The sequence below is a fragment of the Poecilia reticulata genome, chromosome 2 (assembly GCF_904066995.2).
Source record: "Poecilia reticulata chromosome 2, P_reticulata-male-v2, whole genome shotgun sequence".
NCBI lineage: Eukaryota > Metazoa > Chordata > Actinopteri > Cyprinodontiformes > Poeciliidae > Poecilia > Poecilia reticulata.
The window spans coordinates 17,680,952-17,702,673 of record NC_088831.1 but is presented as its reverse complement, the minus strand read 5'-3'; the positions used below and the strand labels follow the sequence as shown (position 1 = coordinate 17,702,673).

The 21,722-nt window shown below is 42.2% G+C and overlaps 1 protein-coding gene across 2 annotated transcripts in view; it reads left to right on the top strand.

Annotated features, from left to right (window-relative positions):
• The window catches only part of kcnh3 (potassium voltage-gated channel, subfamily H (eag-related), member 3), a 169,613-nt gene that overhangs the window by 92,342 nt on the left and 55,549 nt on the right, over positions 1-21,722 (top strand). For both annotated transcript variants that reach the window (XM_008437609.3, XM_017302023.2), the window contains exons 2-3: positions 7,355-7,588; positions 19,348-19,482. In XM_008437609.3, the coding sequence (XP_008435831.1) occupies positions 7,355-7,588; positions 19,348-19,482 (369 nt within the window). The remainder of the gene's footprint in view (positions 1-7,354; positions 7,589-19,347; positions 19,483-21,722) is intronic.

Sequence of the window (21,722 nt, the reverse complement as noted above, 5' to 3'; positions counted from 1 at the left end):
AGGAAGCTCATCAGTCGTCTTCACAGGACATGAGAAATCTAAGGGCCAGATATTCAGACAGAGCGAAAACTAATAAGGGAATGAGGAATATGTTGCAAGGCAATAAAATCTACTCTCACTGCTGTTTTCGTTCACTTTGTTGTCTGGGTGCTCTCACTTTTTGAAGTGATCAGGCAGCATAAATATAAAGGAGAGAGGTTCATCTAAAGGAAAAAGATCACATATTTACTCAGACTGGGTCTGGGAAGAGAGTTTAACTGGTTCTGTTGTCCGAGCGTTTCATCTAATCATAACTGTAGGAGTAAACACTGTGTTGTTTTTTTTTAGTAGTGCCTATTATATGACATTGTTAGCATGGATCTGAAACTCGTAGGTACCTCCTGTCCTGCCGCCTGACTTCCTCTCAGCCAGTTCTTGGCCATAAAGGTGGTTGCCCAGGGCGCCAACTGTTGGTGGACCAACTTGGGGAGAAAAAAAGAGAAAATATCCCAGAATTAAATAAACAAAATTTGTCTTTCTTGACCAAAAAAAATTACAAAATAAGAACAATCTGTTTAATGTCAAACTGAAAACTGATTTTTACTAAATAAAAACAATTCAATAAAAATATTTAACATATATTCAGTCCATCGCAGATGGAAGTGTAAGAAAGTTCTGTAGTCTGATGGGCCAAAATGAAGCTTTTCAGCCGTCAGACCAGATGTTGCATTCCCACTGTGAAGCATGGTGGTGGCAGTGTCATTCTGTGGGGCAGCAGACCCTGGAGGGACTGTAAAGGTACAGCCAAAGAATCGTCGACTAAGATACTGACTTGAAAGGGGTGAATATTTATGCACTCTATTGTTTAATGTCCCTTTTTAAATATTACCTTTGTTTTTGTAGATCTCCACTTTCAAATTGACACTAAAGTGTTTTGTTTGTTGTTGGGGGTTTTTTTTTTGGTATATTTTGACAAATGCAGAAAAAAAATTGTAGTTTTATTGTAAATTACATATTTTTTAATTAACGTAGGCTTGGTAAGTAGAGTCTCTACATAGTTTTAACAGAAAAGGCTAAAAAAAACAAACCAGAAAATATCCATAGATTAAATTATTGGACTGTGTCTTTATTGCTGGTGAGAAGCAGAGCTGCTCTAAATGCTGTTTGGTCAGAACGTCTCTCTCTTTGTCAGGTTATTATTGGATGAAAAACCTGCTCTTGTTTTTACGTTGAAGGTCTGGTTTCCTAATGCTAGCAACATTACCTGAAACCACTGCTGTAGCTGCTGTGGAACTATACAAAGAGCAGTGCAACTTTTCTTTTCATTTTCTAACTGCATGATCTCAGCTAAATAATTTATGTTGAACACATCCAGGAGTCTCTCTGCTGCAGGTTCAGGTTCTGCTTGTTCTGTTCAGCAACAGGCAAATAAATCTAATCTACTTCTGTCCTGGACAGACGCACTTAGAACACACATGGTTACTGTAAAAGTACATTTTTGCTGCGCTAATAAATTGGTTAAAGCTTCAAAATTTTCCAAATCTCCAAAAGGACAAAAAACAAGGTGCACTGTAACTTCCAAATTTATTCCAGTTTTCTTTCTGATACAGTTTTCCCTCATATTTGACCTTCTCAGAAGCACTCCATTTTAGAGAAAAGATTTTTATTCACGAGTAAAAACTATCTCCAGATAAATAGCATGTCCCTTACTTTGAGTGAAAACAGCTGCAGCATGTAAACGTCTGTGTGATTTTGGAGTCGATTCATTCAAAGGAACACTGAAAAAAAAAAAAGTTCCAAGAAAAAGAGAGGATTCTGAGAATTAAGTCAAGATTCTAAGAAAAAAGTCACAATCCTGAGATGGAAGTCAGAGTTCTGAGGAAAAAAAGTCTGAATTCGTAGAAAAAAAATCTGATTTTTTTTTTTTTACTTGAGTGGCCCCAGTCTTCTTCTGTATAAAGTCCCAGGAAGTGAAACAGATTACTAAATATTACATAATGTTGATCCACTTCCTGTCCAAACCTCCCAAGCACTTAAATTAAGATTCAGAAAAACAGAATAGTCCATTCATGATAATATATTTTTGAATGCTGCATACAAGCAGTAACCATGTGAGGATGTTTACAACCACGTTCTGGATCTGAGCTGAACTTTTCAGTTATTTCAACCATAACATTTTCTGCAAAAACACAGATATTTCTGGTTTTAGATTTCACTTTGTACAATCATAGCAACATTTTCTCCTAACCTTCTAAGGAAGGCCCTCTGACCTGAGGGGATAAATGGAGCAGAAGGTGTTTACACAGCTTCTTAAATGACCTGGTATTAAATGTGTAGCTGCCTTTTTCTCTGGCGTCACCAAAAAAATGAAAAGTGTCATTAATTTATTAAATAGGCTCTTCTCTGCCCCAGAGTTCTCAGCCTGCTAACTAGAAGTTTGGGCTGCAGAGTTGAGGCTGTGGGAGCCGCTGATGAATGATTTATTAGATATTTTTTAAGGTGTGTTGGAGCAGAATGGAGGGCAGAAATGATGCCATCCTCAGACAGACGGGCTGGGGGTCTTTGATGAGCAGGAGAAGCGGTTCCTCCAGGCTCTGCATGCAGATCAGGCTGACCGCTCCAGGCCTGATGTGGTGGAGAATAGATCTAGGCTCCTTGGATAATGATTGATGGGTTGATGGGATTTTTTTGTTATATATTGGTAACAGATCTTTAAAACTACCCGGTAACAATGATTTCTTTGCACTTTAAGGTGAATGAATGGTCGGTCATCACCTACAGCTGGTTGAACTATGAAAAATAAATAAATAAATAAATAAATAAATTCTAAATATTTTTTTTTACATATGTAACTTTTAAGAAATAAATATTTCTTTTACATATTTGTTGAAAATGTTGTGATAGTATGGCATGAGACATAATCTGTGAAAAAATTGAGCTTCTCTGCCTTCTCCTAATGCTAGCTAGAAACAACCAATCAGAGCCAGGAGGCGGGTCTTAGCGCGGTGAATGACCCTCTGTGTGGCGCTGCCCATTCCCTCTCACCTTCCCTCCCTTTCTCTGTGCTACGCTGCAGCCAGGTGGCCTGGTTATGAATGGCCACTAGCGGTGGCTATGCTAACTAGCATGACACCGATGACGGCAGATAAACGGTTTTCCTGTAGTGGTAAATTGTTTCTCTGCTAGTGGCCCATCGAGCAGCAAGTACACGAGGTTGATTGACAGCGCTAAGCCGCTTCTCCTGGCTCTGAATGGCTGCTTTTGGTCGGGAGTGGAGCATTTATTGAGACAGTAGTCACACATTATTTGTCTCATAACAAGCTGTCGCGACAAAAACATATATATTTTATTAAAGTTACTGCAGCTTTAAGGAAAGTTTTAAGTTCGACTTTGCATAATGTTATCTTTTCTAAGAGAAATGTTGTAGTAAAATTCCAGTACATTTTTCTGGACACAACACCGAGCGTCGCAGTACGGGGTTTAAGTGTCTTCGCTGATAAAACGTTGTCGTACAAAAGGCCGAGGACAGCACAAAGCCTCCATTGTGAACGCTCCGTATCATGTTTTCCTCTTTCGGCTCTGTTCTGGGTGGAAGGCTGTGCAGAGGGCTTCACCTGGGACAGAGCTCAGCAGCCTGACATTTAAGGTTTTTCTCAGCTAGCCTGACAGACTCAGCCCAGAGAGACAAACTGATGAGAAGGAGGACATGAAGCACATTACAGCGCTGTCATGGCTGCAGCATGTCATCGGTCTGGGTTAGATGAGACCTAAGGCTCAATTTCAGAATAAAAATACATTCAGATTTTTGTTCAATGAGCCCTTAAAATCGAAGATATTCTGCAAACAGTCAGGATCTGCATGGATAAAGACAGTATTAAACGGCCAACGCTCCTTTACAGAAGGAGATTGTCCCTCCGCATAATGGAGGGGCTTTTTCTCCATGGTTACTAATGATTAGGTATGTAGCTTCTCCATAATGCAGCTTTTAATTGCATCTTCCTAATCTCACTTACTTATGAAGAACATGGATGTTAACCTTCTTACCTAGTAAATTGTGTTTGCTGCCCTTATGACTGACTGCTGCTGTCCTTTTTCCCATGTACAAAGTTTACAATAAAATGAAAGTTTAGTTTGCATCCTGGTGTGTTTCTGCACCCTGTAACCATCGTTACAGCGGCATTAGGCCACCAGCTGTCTGTTTTCGGCCTGTGCTTAGGTCGTTTTAACGCCTGTGATGGCAGAGCAGGACGCTTTCTAAAGAGAGTGACGTCATGTGCGAAGGGTCAATAGCTCCCTTTGATAAACATTTAACACGTATGAAATCAAAGCAACCAAATTCAACCATTCGTATGTCATTGTGGGTGGAGTCGATTTGAACTTCCTCTTGATTCAAACCGAGAGGCGTGAGTACGGTCAATCAGACGCGAAGGGATTCAGTCTGGGGTTAGGGTTAGTTCAGGAAGTGCTTCTTCTTCAGTGTTTCCATCTTGATTCTCACCCGACAACGTCCAACTTTATGAAAATCACATAAGTCCCACCACATTCCACACACCGACAGCTTCAAAAGGTTCCTCTGCATAATGCGAGTCCATACGTCGTCGGCTCCGATTGGTGTGACGGCCCAAATGACGCGCAGTCAGTGAGTCAGCGAGCAGAAGGTGATCTTGATGCTCTGACATTTGTTCGTGATGCTGGAGTTGCTAAGGAGACAAAAATAAATGGCAGCATATGTATCCAACTTGCAGTGTATTTCTGATGTTTGAGTAAGCCCCCCAAGCCCCCTCCCTCAACCACGCTCAGTCTATTGTCGCCTTTGAGTTGCTGGCGTGACGCCACGCTGCCCGTCTCCAGCAGCAGCAGCTTCACACCTTGCTTCCTTTTAGTCACTTCTAAACCGTCTTGCAGGGAAATTGGTAATTAAAAATACTTCAGACATGCTTAAAGCTGTGAAATATGCTTAAAATTGTTTTTATCTCATTGCATTAATAAGTTAAATAAAATGATGCAAATTATTGTTGCAATTTTTTTTAATAGAATGTACAGCTCAGATTAAATTATAATATGATTTTCCATTTTATTTAGGGGAAAAAAACATGCAAGTTTGTTTTTCTACCGTTTCTGGTTATCTTGTTAATATGTTTTTAAAGTATTTTGTGGACACCTGAAAACTTGACTCAAAATCTAAGATTTTAACAAAATAATGCAAAAGGAAAAAAACAAAAAAATAATCACAGAAACGCCTATATGTCAGACTAAATAATATATCGGTATGTATCGGTGTTGGCGATACTGTCCCTGTATTTATTTGTTATTGAACCGATATTAAAATAGCATCGCCCTCCTCTACTGTACATATTAGGATGGACCGCCAGCCTGTCACCTGTTGTTGTGAGGTTCCAGGTGCTGGTAGTTGTACCTGGAAGTGCTGCCAAGCGTGGGACCCTGAGTAAACACTCCTGCAGCAAATCCAGGCCTCTGGGTATCCGGTGACATCAGCACCAATTCCCAGTGGAGGAGGAAGCAAAGCAGGAAGGTGGTCCTCTCTTCTCCCAGGAGAACAAAAAAAAAAAAACAAGAGAGCAGGAAGAGGAAGAAAGGTTCATGTTTCAAACACAGAAGTAATTAGCTGATATGGATCGTGTAATGGTTGCTTGAGTGACTGATGGTCCGAAGGATATTACACGCTATTAACTTGGGGTTTGAGCCAACACTGGTACTTTCTTCACCGCGCGTTGATCTGGTCTTAGGATGATCTTTTTATGCTCCTTTGATGAGTTCCTTTCCTCAGCACTTCATTTTAAGCTGCCTAATGAGCTCAAGGCACACACACACACACACACACAACTTGTGAATCAGCCATCAGATATTTAATATGTGTTCTTACGGGCCCTCGGCGCTGATGGATCGATGAGAACGACGGAGCTCAACGTAATAGATTGTCCCTTTCGGTGCGCTCGCTCGTCTGGATGCCCGGAGCCGCAGACTGAATATGCAGCTTGACGTCTACATGCGTGTGCATACACACACTTGTCAGGAGAACGCTGATTAACAGCCAGAATGTGTTTGAAGGCAGCAAGCAGCGTGTGTTCCTGCCTGATTGTGACCGGAGGGCGGACACGTGAGCTACTGGTGGCATCAATTACAGAAAGCTCACGGTTTTGCGATGACTCTTGTCATGTTTACTTCACCCGATCAATTCTTGTTAGCCGCCGTCTCCCGAGCCTCCAGCGGGCCGCCTCGGCTCTTCACGTTGGAGCAAAAAATGGGCCCAGTGCTCGCTTTAAGGATTTCTTTGTGTCTCCGTGTTTTAGTTCTCTGATTGCTGTGAGATTCAACCTGCAGGGGATACAAATATTTGATGAGCAAATACTTCTTTTTTTTTTTTTTTTGCGTGTGTGTGTGTGTGTAAAAAACAGAAACATGTCTTTGATGTACCTCAGTCGGCTTTCATGGTATTGGTTCTGAACAAATCGTTAGCTGTGGAAGCACGCAGACCCACTTCTGAATTTTTAGTTTACCACCATTGTTATTGGACCGCTAGTTTTAGAAATAGTCCAAAAAAGAATTAGCAGCACATTGTTGCATGTTGGGGTTCACTGCTGACACAATTCTGAAGAAAAGAAGCCCTGAAATGACCAATTCTGAGTCGCTGAAAAGCTGATGGATGCGATGCAACAAAAGCTGTTGTGTTTGTTGCATCGCTTTATCCTGCTGTCCTCTGTAACTGTTCAGCGTCAGAGGTGAAAGGTCATAGGTCAAACTTAAACGATAAAAAGCATCGGTATCAGCGATACCCATCCTGTATTTACTAGATATGAGGTTGATACAAAAACATGAAACTTCACAAACCTTTAGTTTCCTGTTAGTTTCCACATAAATGAGCTAACTCAGTTAGCTACAGCTAAAGGGCGCTTCCACCCAATTTTTCTCTGCCTTGAGTGTCTTTGATCTGCTCTAGTTTAAAAACTAAAATACTTACACACGTCAGACCTGGACTAGATCACTCTACTCTCATAGCAGACTATTTAAAACTTGATTTGTGAAATATTGAGTAATATACAGGATATATTTTTGATAAATTATCAAAAATAAACCATTTATAAGTTGATTGTTAGGAGTGTATTGACATTAAGTAGTCAGCAAGTTCTTAAATGTGTTTGTTCTCATACTTGGTTTTTAAAAATGGGCTATTAGTTCATCCCTAGTTACTAACACCGACAGGAAATGAAAAGTTTCTTCCCACTAAACTCCAACCCCTAATCACCTTTATTTTATTAAAACTTTGACATATTGGTATCCCATGTCTATGGCGTTGCACAACACTCTATGAGTATAATCTGGCTGTTCTGACCGCTGTCCTGTCTGTCCCCTACAGACAGTAACTTTGTCCTGGGGAACGCCCAGGTCCAGTCCCTGTACCCCATCGTCTACTGCTCCGATGGCTTCTGCGAGCTCACGGGTTACGCCCGCGCCGAGCTCATGCAGAAGAGCTGCGCCTGTCACTTCCTGTACGGCCCGGAAACCAGCGACCGCTCCACGGCCCAGATCCAAGGAGCGCTGGACGACAGGAGGGAGTTCAAAACGGAGCTGGTGTTCTACAAGAAGGAAGGTGAGTCCAGAACCTGCAGAGTTCTGGATCCGTCAGCAGAAACACTGAGAGTCACTTCAGCTCCTTCTGTTTATCCTGGACGTGTTTATGATCATGTCAGTTCTTTGCTTTTCCTGAGTCATGACACTTCAACTATTGAAATTGTAGATAAAAAATAAAAATAAAAAGGAGAAGTAAATTCCCACCAAAAAACGGAAATTTTGAGATAAATTTCAGAAATTGTCCAGAAAAGTTTTTTTTTCTGAGTTTCAAAAGTTACTTTTTTTTTTTTTTGCTTTTGAGACTGAAATTTTCAGGGTTTTTTTCTATATTTTCTTCTATAAGTACTTTTTAACATTAAGTAATATTGAACATCTGACTGACCTTGAGCTGTTTTGCAAATAGAAACGGATACAAATTTCTATTTGCACATGTAAAGATGTCAGGGAAATATAGCAGAAAGACCTGCAGCTGTAAATGCAGCAGAATTTGGACTGATGAAGACCCAATCCTACAGAGGGAGAAAAATCATTGTTTTATTTAAAAATTTTGTTAAAACTATACGTCACTCTTCTTCCACTTCATAATCATGAGCAAATTTGCATTTGTTTGTCACTTCAGATTAGGGCTGGGAAATAAATCAATAGTATATATTGTGATAAACACAATCAGTTTTCAGTAGCTCATAGGTCAGATAGAATTGTAGCTGTTCAAGCTCACAGTTAGCCTAGCAAGGTCAAGAAACTCGCTCACTCCTTGGTTACCTAGCAACAACCTGTACAGTAACTTATGCAGCAGCAGTTTCAGGTTTCACCAACGAGCCTCAGAACTGATTAGAAATAATAATTTAAAAAAAACAGCATGAAGAGAAAACTGTGGATAAAACAAGAAAGGTCACATCAGCATTTTGGCAGTATTTCAGATATTTAAAACAAAAAAACTAATAAATAATTATTGATATCGGCCGATACGATACCCTTACATGCTCCATCCAAGAAAGATACACTAAATCCAAGAAAATTGACTTTGTAGCTGTAATATCACAAAATGCAAAAAAAAAAAAAATAATAATAATAATAATAAGCTCCAGAGAATGGAAACTACAGCAGAGCACTGAGACATGCTGTCCCTGAGCTGCTGTTTGGTCCATACGACAAAAAACAATCCAGTTTCTCATTCTGTTGTAGCCGTGTAGGAAGATGCATTTCCACGAGCAAACTGGAACGGTTAGCTGGCTGGTTGTCTCCACTAAGAGGCCATTTGTACTGGATGAAGCCTGCGTGTTACGGAGAATCAGCCGCAGTGTCGAATCAGTTATGCAGACTCTGCTGAGGTTGTTGTAAACGTTGTCAGATTCGTTGTTGCAGCAGAACGTGAGAGCAAACATTGCATCACTGTAAGTCATAATACTAAAAATGTGACATGATTTTTCTGCCTTTTAAATAACTCAGCCAGACAGAGAGAAGGGTAGGAGTAGAGTTGGCTTCAAGAAACTACAAATGATTTAGTTTATCCTAAAAAGAAAAAAAAAAACTAAATCCAAAGAAAAACAGGGGAAATCTAAAATGATTGAGTGAAATGAGGCTTGTAAAAGAAATAGAGAAGAAAAAAATTCTTCTGGTTAATCCACTTTGAGAAAGCGTGGAAGTTAAAAAGTAAAAACCCAGCTGAATAAAAGCGCAACACGTCCTGAGCAACTGGACACGTCTGGTCCTCTGTGGCATTAACAACTAACAAAGACAAATGGGATACACATATTTTAAGTATCACATGGGATACATGTCTACCACATGTGATCCATGTTCCACATGTGTATCATATTTTACTGTCTCAAATATTTTCACGTGAGACAAAATGTGATACACATTTTCTATGTGTATTACGTGTTTCCAAGTTTATCACACATACACCATGTCATACATGTTTTATGTGATGCACATGTGAAAACATGTGTTTTTCATGAGTTTCCCATGTGAAATTCTTTCTTACAATCTTCCAGTTTTATGTTGTGTAATCACGCCACTCCTGATAAAGAAAGAAACAGTTCAAATGAATTACTAAAAGCAAAAAAACCACAATGTGTAAGGGTACTCAGAGGGGACCCGGAAATTCAACCACACACAGGAGTAAAAAAGGAAAACAAAGTTTATTTTTTCAGATACTGGTTTCAGCTAAGGGAGAGGTCATCAAACACAGCACTGAGGAGAGAGGGGAGAAGACTGGTGAAGCACGGACAAAGGAGGGGTATCTTAGAAATGTTCAGCTTAACTGACCTGTAGAGCAGTGGACGGGTGGAGCAGAGGAACAGAGGGTCTGATGACAGGGAGATGCAGGAAACCAGAGGAACAGGCTTCTGTGGAGGCAAGGAAGATCTCCACGGGGAGATCCGAGATGCAGCACCCAGAGACTTTGTCGAAAAACAGGCAGAGGTCATACACAGGAGGACAGAGAGCAGACTTAGCTTAGAGGGGCAGGCAGTAATCGGTGGTCGTGAGGCAGAGCTTGGGTCAGGGTCCAGAAATCCAGAATAGAAGGGATCCGTGAAGGGCTTGGCAGGAGGGGTAAATCCGTGGTCAGAAGGAGGGGTCGAAGAAACACAGAAGGCTTGGCAGGAAACGCTGGATCTCTACTGGCTCGTGGCTGTCGATAATCTGGCAGGGAAGCAGAGGCTGAGGGGTGTTTAAGTAGGGCAAGGCCCAGGTGGAACAGGTAAGCAATCAGGCGTGGCAGGTGAACTGAATGAGTGCTTAACACAGCATGGACAGGACATGAATCATAACAGTACCCCTCCTCAAGGTCCGGCTCCAGAAGGACCACCAGGCTGGTCAGGGTTGGACCGATGAAACTCCCTGATAAGGGACTTGTCCAAAACATGCCGGGCCGGCACCCAGGAGCGCTCCTCAGGCCCGTATCCCTCCCAGTCCACCAAGTAATGGATGGACCGGCCCCAACGTCTGGACCGAAGGAGACGACGTACAGTGTGAGCGGGGCCCCCATCAATCATCCGGGCGGGAGGAGGGGGTCTGGAGGAGGGTACCAACTGTGAAGTGAAGACAGGTTTGACACGGGACACATGAAAGGTGGGACAAACCCTGAGAGTCCTGGGGAGGCGGAGCCGAACAGCCACTGGGTTGATCACTTTGGAAATCGGGAAGGGTCCTATGAAACGAGGGGCTAGCTTGCGGTTTTCAATCCGCAAGGGGAGGTCCTTGGTGGATAGCCAGACTCTTTGTCCTGTGAGGTAGGTGGGTGCTGGGGTTCTGCGACGATTGGCAAATCTGCAACATAAAGCGGAGGTTTTCAGGAGAGCCCTGCGGGCCTGACGCCATACCTGCTGGCACTTCAAGGCTGAGGCATGGGCAGATGGGACTCTAGTGGGCTTTTCTTGAAGAGACAACACAGGAGGTTGGTAACCGTAAACCGTGTAAAAGGGGGACAGCCCTGTAGAAGTAGAAGGGAGAGAGTTGAGTGCATACTCCACCCATGGTAGGTTCTGTGACCAAGAGGAGGGATCATGTTCACATAGCATCCGAAGCTTGGTCTCCACTTCTTGGTTGATCCTCTCCGTTTGTCCGTCAGTTTGAGGGTGGAACCCTGATGAGAGACTCACTGTGATACCCAGGAGACCACAGAATTCCTTCCAGAATCTAGAGACAAACTGGGGTCCCCTGTCAGAAACAATGTCAGAGGGCAGCCCATGCAGGCGAAACACCTCACGGGCCAGAATCCCTCCCAGCTCCTTGGAGGAAGGCAGTTTGCGAAGAGGAATCAGGTGGGACATCTTGGAGAAGCGATCAACGACTGTGAGAAGGACAGAGTGGTTATTGGAAGAGGGTAGACCAGTCACAAAATCCATGGATATGTGGGACCATGGGCGGTGTGGAACAGGGAGGGGTCGCAGAAGCCCAGAGGGTGGCCGACGGGATGGTTTAGCCTGACAGCAAACTCTGCAAGCCTTGATGAACTCAGTAACATCTTGTAGCATACTTTCCCACCAGAAACAACTTCTGATCACAGATAGGGTCTTAGTGACTCCTGGATGACAGAAAAGTCTAGACTCATGACAAAATGACAGTACCTCAGGTATTAGCTGCTCTGGAACAAAGAGTCGATCTTTAGGACAGTTCACAGGGATGGGGCTTAGATGATGGGCTTCTCTTATTTTCTGCTCCAGCTCTAGCTTGGAAACTGCTAGATGCACTGACGTGGGGAGCACATAGTCCACCTGCTTTACCTCTTGACCCTCCTCCATAGTCTCATGAAGCCTGGAGAGTGCGTCTGGTTTAGCGTTCTTACTCCCCGGTCTGTAAGACAGTGAAAAATTAAAGCGACAGAAGTACAAGGCCCACCTGGCTTGCCTGGGGTTGAGTCTCCTTGCTGACTTGAGGTACTGCAGATTTTTGTGATCAGTCCAAACCATGAAAGGTTCCTTAGCTCCCTCAAGCCAGTGCCTCCACTCCTCAAGTGCCAGTTTAACTGCCAGTAGTTCACGGTCACCAACATCATAGTTGGTCTCTGCAGAAGACAGTTTTCTGGAAAAGAAGGCACATGGGTGAGTCTTGCCATCAGTGCACCTCTGACTGAGTATGGCTCCCACCCCGGAGGCAGAAGCATCCACTTCAACAATGAATTGGCGGGACGGGTCCGGTGTGCGGAGGACAGGAGCTGAGGTGAAAGCCCTCTTAAGGTGCTCGAATGACTCAGCAGCAGCCTTATCCCAAACAAACTTGCACTTGGATGAGGTAAGTGCATGAAGTGGAGAGGCTACAGAGCTGAAATTGCGGATGAACCGGCGATAAAAGTTTGCAAACCCCAGAAATCTTTGAAGTTGCTTGCGGTCCTGTGGGTGGGGCCAATTCTTGATGGCATCCGTCTTGCTGGGGTCCATGGAAATCCTGTTAGGAGAGATGACGAAACCCAAGAATGAAGTTGACTGTTTGTGGAACTCACACTTTTCTGCCTTGACAAACAGGTTATTCTGCAGCAAGCGGAGAATGACAGAACGGACATGAGCTTGATGGGCTGTGAGATCCTTAGAAAAAATCAAAATGTCATCCAGATAGACATATACAAAACGACCAACCATGTCCCTGAGGACATCATTGACAAGTGCCTGGAACACAGCAGGAGCATTGGACAGGCCAAAGGGCATTACAAGGTATTCATAATGACCGGTTGGGGTGTTAAAGGCTGTCTTCCACTCATCCCCCTCTTTTATCCGGACCAGATGGTAGGCATTTCTAAGATCTAACTTAGTAAAAACAGTGGATCCCTGGATCAGATCGAAGGCAGTGTTCATTAGAGGAAGTGGGTAACGGTTTTTGACTGTGATGTCATTCAATCCTCTGTAGTCAATACAGGGTCTTAAGGAACCATCCTTTTTGCCCACAAAGAAGAATCCTGCACCAGCTGGGGAGGAAGAAGGACGGATGATGCCTGCCTTGAGTGAGTCACTGACATAATCCCTCATGGCCTTATCCTCTGGGCCAGAGAGGGGGAAAAGACGACCTCTGGGAGGAAAGGTGCCAGGGAGCAAATCAATAGCACAATCATAGGGCCGATGGGGTGGAAGGGCAGTGGCTCGATGCTTGTTAAAGACCTCCCTAAGGTCATGGTAAACAGCAGGTACTTTGGATAGGTCGGGGTAGGTCTCCTGTCCTGAGATAGGGACAGTACATGGGACCGAAGCCGCTAAGAGGCAGGTGGAATGGCAAGATGGTGACCAGCCCAACACCTCGCCCCTAACCCAGTCAATGTGGGGGTTGTGTTTTCTCAACCAAGTGGCCCCCAAAATGACAGGGAGACCAGGGGAATTTATTATCAGGAAGGAAATGACTTCATGGTGATTCCCGGAAATACTAAACTTAATGGGGCCCGTTTCGTGGGTGACCTGGTGAAGTACATGGCCGTCAATAGCCAAAACTTCAAGATGCTTAGAGGTGGGTAGGAGTTGGATACCAAGAGATTCGGCAAGGCCACGGTCCATGAACTCAGTGTCTGCTCCTGAATCAATAAAGACAGATAGGTGTTTGGTAAGGCAGTCAGTTTGGAGAAAGGCCTGAACAGAGAAAGGAGAGGATTTAAATCTCTTTTGACTCAGCAGGAGCCTCTTACCTCCTACTGAGCCTGGCCTTTTGCTGGACACAGACGAAGTAGGTGACCCTCTCCACCACAATAGAAACAAAGGCCTCTCTTAAGTCTCCGCTCTCTCTCTTGTGGGGATAAGCGTGATCGACCTATCTGCATAGGCTCCTCCGCCAGAGAGGTGGGAGATGAGCTCAAAGGTGGGGATGAGACAGATTGCTGTGGCCTGGGAACACGTTCAACTTGGTAAGTACGACTGAAAGAACCCCTCTCCAACCTTCTCTCATGAAGCCTCATGTCGATCCTTGCGGCCAGAGTCTCCAGTTCCTCCAAATCCTTGGGAGCATCCCGTGTAGACAGTTCATCCTTTACCTCCTCACTGAGACCCTGGTAGAAAGCGTCACATAGTGCCTCATCGTTCCAGTCACTTCCTGAAGAAAGAGCATGAAAGTCAATTATGTACTCTGTGACTCGCCTCCTGCCTTGTTTGAGTTTGAGCAAACCACGTGCAGCCTCCCTCTCAGGCAGAACAGGATCGAAGACTCTGATTAGCTCCTTAGAAAAGTCCTTGAACTGATAACAAATGAGGGAGTCCTTCTGCCACTCAGCAGTACCCCATAACTTGGCCTTCCCCGAGAGGAGAGAAATAGCATAGGCTACTTTAGCACGTTCAGTTGGGAAAGATGATGGTTGCAGTTCAAAAACAATCTCACATTGAGTAATGAAAGGACGACATTGACTCTGCTCACCCTTGAAAACCTCCGGAGGCGACAGACGGGGCTCATAAATGGGCGAGACCTGGTAGCCAGACTTAGAAGCCTTGGGGCTAGGAGAAGTGCTCTTTGGGGAGGAGAGGAGGACATCTTATCAAGCATAGACATCATTTCTTGCATGTTAGCTTCCAGGCGGTTAATAGCGCCTTCAACACTGGAACGCCACTCCTGTGTGGGTGACGGGTCCATAGTGGCCAGATTATACTGTAAGGGTACTCAGAGGGGACCCGGAAATTCAACCACACACAGGAGTAAAAAGGAAAACAAAGTTTATTTTTTCAGATACTGGTTTCAGCTAAGGGAGAGGTCATCAAACACAGCACTGAGGAGAGAGGGGAGAAGACTGGTGAAGCACGGACAAAGGAGGGGTAGCTTAGAAATGTTCAGCTTAACTGACCTGTAGAGCAGTGGACGGGTGGAGCAGAGGAACAGAGGGTCTGATGACAGGGAGATGCAGGAAACCAGAGGAACAAGCTTCTGTGGAGGCAAGGAAGATCTCCACGGGGAGATCCGAGATGCAGCACCCAGAGACTTTGTCGAAAAACAGGCAGAGGTCATACACAGGAGGACAGAGAGCAGACTTAGCTTAGAGGGGCAGGCAGTAATCGGTGGTCGTGAGGCAGAGCTTGGGTCAGGGTCCAGAAATCCAGAATAGAAGGGATCCGTGAAGGGCTTGGCAGGAGGGGTAAATCCGTGGTCAGAAGGAGGGGTCGAAGAAACACAGAAGGCTTGGCAGGAAACGCTGGATCTCTACTGGCTCGTGGCTGTCGATAATCTGGCAGGGAAGCAGAGGCTGAGGGGTGTTTAAGTAGGGCAAGGCCCAGGTGGAACAGGTAAGCAATCAGGCGTGGCAGGTGAACTGAATGAGTGCTTAACACAGCATGGACAGGACATGAATCATAACACAATGGCATAGCTACTGTATCGATTTTCTGATGGGAATTTGCTTTTAATGACAAAGCCAATCAAGGACTAATTACTACTGACTCTCCCACTTCCAGAGTATTTTTAGATCTGGTGAAAATAAGGACGGGGAGACGAGAAGTGACAGCTTTGAGCCCTGTGATGTAACAGCATACTCCACATCTAAACAGCTCACTGAATAAAATGTTTTCTGTCCGAGGCAGTCCGTAGAAAATACGGGAATTCTGTTTTCACTTGGATTATTAGCAACTTTAGCTCAAATTTTTTGAATTTGGTGTTTTTACTTTTAGGATTTTGCAAAGATTGTACTATTTTGTACTTGAGCTGTTTACAAAAAACCTGGTTAACAAGAACAAAAACGCAAAAGCTGTGCTTATCAGAGTAAATCAGTAGATATGCTGTTAAATGGAACAAGAGTATCGGTAGATAAAAAGTAAAAGGACAAGCGATGGATCTAACACACTGCATTTTGTTTTCCTGTTTGTACATGATTACTATAATTTGCTTCTTGTCAAAAATAAAAATATCGCCACAGAAGAAGCATGAAGAGTTTGAAGCTGTTCCTTTACTGAGGACTCTATTTTTAAGGATTCTCCTCCACTCGCTCCTTCTGAGAAATCTACTATTTGCAACTAACGCCGAGTTATTAGTGAGAGATGTGTTCATGTGCAGAATCCAAATCATGTTCAAACTGTTCATTTCCCCTTTCAGAAGTATAAATTTGTTGACAATAAAATCTACAAAAGGGAATTCCAGGAGAGCAACCCTAATTAATGTCAATTGAGATATATATTTTTTCTTTCTATGGTTTAAAATCACAACTTCTAACATTTAAGGAAACTAATTGGCAGATGTAATACTAATGTGATTCTCGGACATAATTAAGATATGCGGTATATAAATAATGACATACTGACACTATTTAAGTCAAGATCTCTGCAAGAAACCAGAGAGCAGATTGTGATTTGGGGAAACAGAAAATGAAAAATGAAGTCCTGCCTCATTTAAAGTGTGAATGTAGTTAAATAGCTCTGAGGACCACACACACACACACACACACACACACACACACACACACACACACACACACACACACGTCCTCATGAAATCGTTTCAATTCTGTAGAAAACGTCTGTTTCTCCACTCGCTGATTGGCAACTATGTTGCTTTTGGCGAATGATGATTCGTCGCTTAGATGTCTGACCATTGATCTGTGAAAGGCCTTAAACCAAATTCAACTGTTTTCCTCCTACAGGTCAGATAAACCAGCAGGAGTTTTCTCATTGCTCCGAGCAGCCTCTCGGCTAACTGCTAGTGCCAACACAAACCGAGGAGATTTTTTTTTATCTCCCTACAGTTTTTCTTCTCAATTAATGTGGTTGCCATGGTCCCCAATGGAAGTCATAAAATTTTGTCAATGTTCCCCTAATGTTGGAAAGACAATTTTACAATTGCGGCATTTTCATTAAATAAGAAATGAAGTAAAAATCACGCTTGAGTAAGCTTACTTGTTCAATAGGTCATGTAAATGTCACGTGACGTGCTTATTCAGCCAATCAGAGGAGACGTCGGCATCTCATTCAGGGGTTGGTGCGATGAGCCCCGCCTACTTGTGAGCAGGTATGCGGCATTTTGGGGAAATTGTAGTCGGCGAGTTATGGATTCAACATGTCGGAATGACACACAACGTTTTCTGAACTGTGATGTGTGAGAGCTCTGTGTTCACCAGTAGTAACATACAATAACATACATGAAAAAAAGTTTTTACAGTTTAGTTTTGCGAAATACATCAAAAACCACCTCATCCTAGCACAAATTTTTTTGATAGAAAAATTTGAGTTTTTTTCCCAAAATTCAAGGAATTATATTTGCGTAATTTCAATTTACGCAATTCTATGCTTAACGGAAATGCAGCTGCTGCGTGGTACGGCAGTGGACAGAAAACGATTGCCAGATCCTGAACCACAATCTTTACGCTCCTCAGAAGAAAACCAGAGATTTCAGTCCTGGGATGCAGCTTTTCATCCATCTGAAGGACGATGATGGTCTCATCATACCTTCGACTCTCTGTAGTGATTAAAATCATCCTGTTCGCTCGGGTAACGTAATGTCCAGGGAAATCAATCCACATTAATATGTTCACTGCCATCTCTTATGCACCACCAAGGTCTCCATTAGGCTCCAAGACGACATCACACTTTAAAACGACGCTGCAAAATGACCTGAATGTGGGAATCTTAGTGAAGGAGAACACAAAGTAGAGCTTAATTGTGAGGTGAAATTGAAATGATCCAAGGATTTCAAACTTTTAATAAAAGTCTAAAATGTGTGGCATGCAGTTTTTTTTTTCAGGACTTCTCAGATTTGACACTTTCTTGTGATTGGTCTATCGAACAAAATCCCAATAAAATACAACTCTGTGGGTCTAATGTGACAAAAAATAAATCATTTAAAGAGTTTTCTTTGTTTCTGCAACTAAAAAATATGAGACAAGATGTTCTCTAACGTGGATCAAATGTGCTTAAAGAGAAAAACTTGTTCACATCTGAGATAAGCTCCCACTCTTCTGGACAATTCAGATTCAATGTCTCCACTCGCACTGGATCAAATTTAGCTGAATAAGCTGAAAACCCTACATTTTGCTTCTCTTTTTCTCTTGTAATTTTGTATTCTGGCACCTTTCTGACAGCTTTGTCTTCTTTGTGAATACAAATGTTCTTATCTACCAGGCTAAGACCTGCATAAACACCTGCCAGGATGAGATTTAAATTATCCTTGGAGCCGCTGCCCAGGTAGCTGGAGCCCAGAGCCCCATCCTGGAAGACAGAAGCTGTTTCCTTCTTTCTCTCCCTCCTCCCTCATATGCCTTTAACCTGACAAAATGTTCCCTGGTTTTAAGTTTTTGGGTTTCTCATTACCCACAATGCACCTTGGGGAGCAGGTGGGCTGCAGGTGAAGCTATAAAAAGGAAGCAGAGCTTTTCTCCTGGTCAAAATGTAATGTCATTTTTAGTAGTTTATTCAGCGTAATGCATAACATTTCTAATTCAGCTATATATATATATATATATATATATATATATATATATATATATATATATATATATATATATATATATATATATATATATATATATATATATATATATATGTTTTAATTGCATTCAGAACAACACATTTAACCTGATAGAGTAATAAAAGCATATTTCAGTAAAACATCAGAATCATTTTAAAAGCTCAGAGGAATTTGTGACCCTTAATACACAGGCTTGTAAAAAGTTACCAAAAATCTCGATTCTCGATACTTGATTTATTTATTTATTTTTAAATGACTGATTTTTGACTGATGTTCAGTTAAGTGATTTGGAAACGTCATATGCGTCCTTGTACAGGACGTTCTGCGTATTTTGAACAATAAAAGCAAAAACTGAATATTTTGTCTAAAAACCAAAAAACAACTTAGGTGGTACTTATTTTTCAGACTAAACATTGTAGTTAAATCCTGATTTAATTTCTTTTTCACGTGGAATCCGAACATCTCTAAAGCTAAATGAGCGGATCTCAAATCAGCTGATTATTGGTTAAAAGAAATTCAAAAATGTATTTCAATTTAATTTGGACGGGCGGGCGGGAAGTGGTCCAGAAAAACAACAGCTGCAAGCTAAAAGATTCTTGTGATGTTTCAAAGCTCCGTCAAATGTGAATCACGGTGAAGAAAAAACTAATTGTTGTCTCTGATTCAATGAAATTTATTTTATTCATTCTGAGATGTCATGCGACGTTTGGGACACTAATTGAAAAATTATTATGAGTGGCACATAATAACATTCAGCAGTGTCTCAAGGCAATCACTTTGACAGGAGATTTCACCGGTAGATTAATGAGAGACCGAGAAGATGAATTTTGGAGAGTTTGGTGAGATCAGCATGACTTTAATTAGCCCGCCAACATTGCTGTACATTCCCTACGAACATGCGCTCACTGTGAGTTCTCCTTCCAGGTACAAAGTTCTGGTGTCTGCTGGACATCGTGCCCATCAAGAACGAGAAAGGAGAGGTGGTTCTGTTCCTCGTGTCCCACAAAGACATAACCGACAAGAAGATGGAGCAGGATCCAGAGCAGGGGCCTGAAACCGGTGAGTGAAAAACATCACATTTCCCAAAATAACCTCCGACTGGCTCTGAGATGCACTCTAGAGACTCAGGGTTTAAGTTTGACTCGTCATCTGAGACGCAGGCCTTACAAATAATCTTTATCTCATGGAATCAGAGCGACCACATGGAAGAATGCCAGGAGTTATTTTGGAAAATTTCTCAAATAAAACATTTTTGCTCCATTTTGGAAAAAAAAAAAAGTAAATCTATTTTTCTATTTGAAAATGTTACAATTTAAAATAAAAGAAAAAAGAAAAAAATTCACATGTTTTTCCCAAAATATTTAATTTTTATTTTGGTAAATAAAATAGAAATTTTATATTTATAAAAAAATATATATGGATCTGAATACATTTTAATGTTCTGTTGGTTTTCATTTTAACAACACATGCAATTATCACACCAGCCATTTCTTATAAGGTCACAGGCAGTAGTTTTGATTTTAATGTTTGCGGCTCAAACATGGAATTGTTGTCAGAAATGTACAAAAATGATCACTGGCTACAAATGATGCTGCAATGCAAACTGCATCAGCTGGTATCCATTGATAAGTCATTAAAAATGATGGCAGCGGAGGATGTCAACACTTACACACTATATATTCACAGTTTAGTACATAGTTTAGTCATAGTGCCAGCGCTCACCGTCATCTATCAGCCAATCAGAGGAGACGTTGGCATCTCATTCAGGGGTTGGAGCGACAAGCCCCGCCTACTCGGGCGTTTTGGTGGAACTGTAGTCGGCCATTTTACAGAAGGCAAAACAAAAACAAACCATCATCCTCCTTCCACTTCCTGTCGTCTTCTTCTTCGTGGTTTTTCCCAGTTGTAACATTCGGCTGTTGGTCATGTGACTCGTGTGATGCGATAAAAGTGTGTCCATTACACCTATTTTGATATGGCTAAAAAATAAAAATAAAAAAAAATACCTCAACGCTTTGTCTGAACGCAAAGATATTTTTATGTTTTCATTAAGCTAATTTATTCTCTCACTTTCAATTTGCTCAATTTTATGGAAAGGCAGCTAGTGTTATAGATGATCTGTTACAATAAATGAGAAAATAAATGCTTTGAATTTTAAGACACACCTTAGGCTTTGATTAGGCATTGAGTGGTTAGTGTTGAAGAAGCCATTCCAGAGTAAAACGTGTGCCAGCCAATCAGGGACGATCAGAGAATAACGTAGAAAAATCTCGAGATCTACAAATACGTGGATCATGTTCTTTCCTCTTCATAATAATAATAACATAATATAATCCCAATAAAACACAATACAGTTTGTGTGTTTAATGTGAGAAAATGTGCAAAGACGAACATGAGCAGTTTAGGGAGACAGTTTAGGTTCTTGTTCTGAAGTTCCTTAATTAGCAGAGTAATTCTAACCGTCGTTGTAATTAATGTGGTTTTTATGACTCACTCTTACAGGCAATCAAAGTTTTACAGTTGCAGTTGAACGCCGTTCAGCAAGTGCATCTGGAGTATTTTTCATAGCGTTTTATTGTTTGAAGTTCATAAAGTTTTTTTTATTAAGTGTTTGACGCCTGTGATGATCGTCTTTTCACAACAGAACCTACTGGGCTTTAAAAACATCACTTCCTCGCGGATGAGCTTTCCACTCTCGTATTCTTGACGTAAACATGGCTGCATATCATGAAAATATTTACAGAGACGAATAAAGCGTTCCAAACAGAGCCGCCCAGCTCGCAGAAAGGACAAACGAAGGAAACCAGGATGAAAGGCGGCTAAGAATGTAAATCAGCCTCTGGAAGCTCAGATGTGTGATAATAATTTTCTATCCGCGTGGAGGGAATCTGCAGCATGAAACTCTTTGCCCTTCAGCTCTCAGGTTATTATGAAAGTAAGCAAACAACAATTAACCATCCATTAATAATTTTAATCAGTCTTCTCCCCACTGTACGTCTCACCCTGATTGAACAGGCGACTCTGTCAATTTGGACGTTTGATGGATGCAAATGGCTTCCCTAAATGAAATGCGCATGCTGCACTGTAAACATTCAGACGAGGATTACGCACAGCTTCCTCGTTCTGAAATGTGATAATCCAGACGCTGACTGAGGAGGGGAGCCACGTTTTAAATTACCATGGAGAATTATGTGAGTTAATTAGGAGCAGAGAGGAACCCGTCCTCGGCTTGAAGGTCCTGTACATGAATTTGTTGTTGTTGCCGTGAATTCTGCAAATGAGGCGTTTTATGAGCAGCT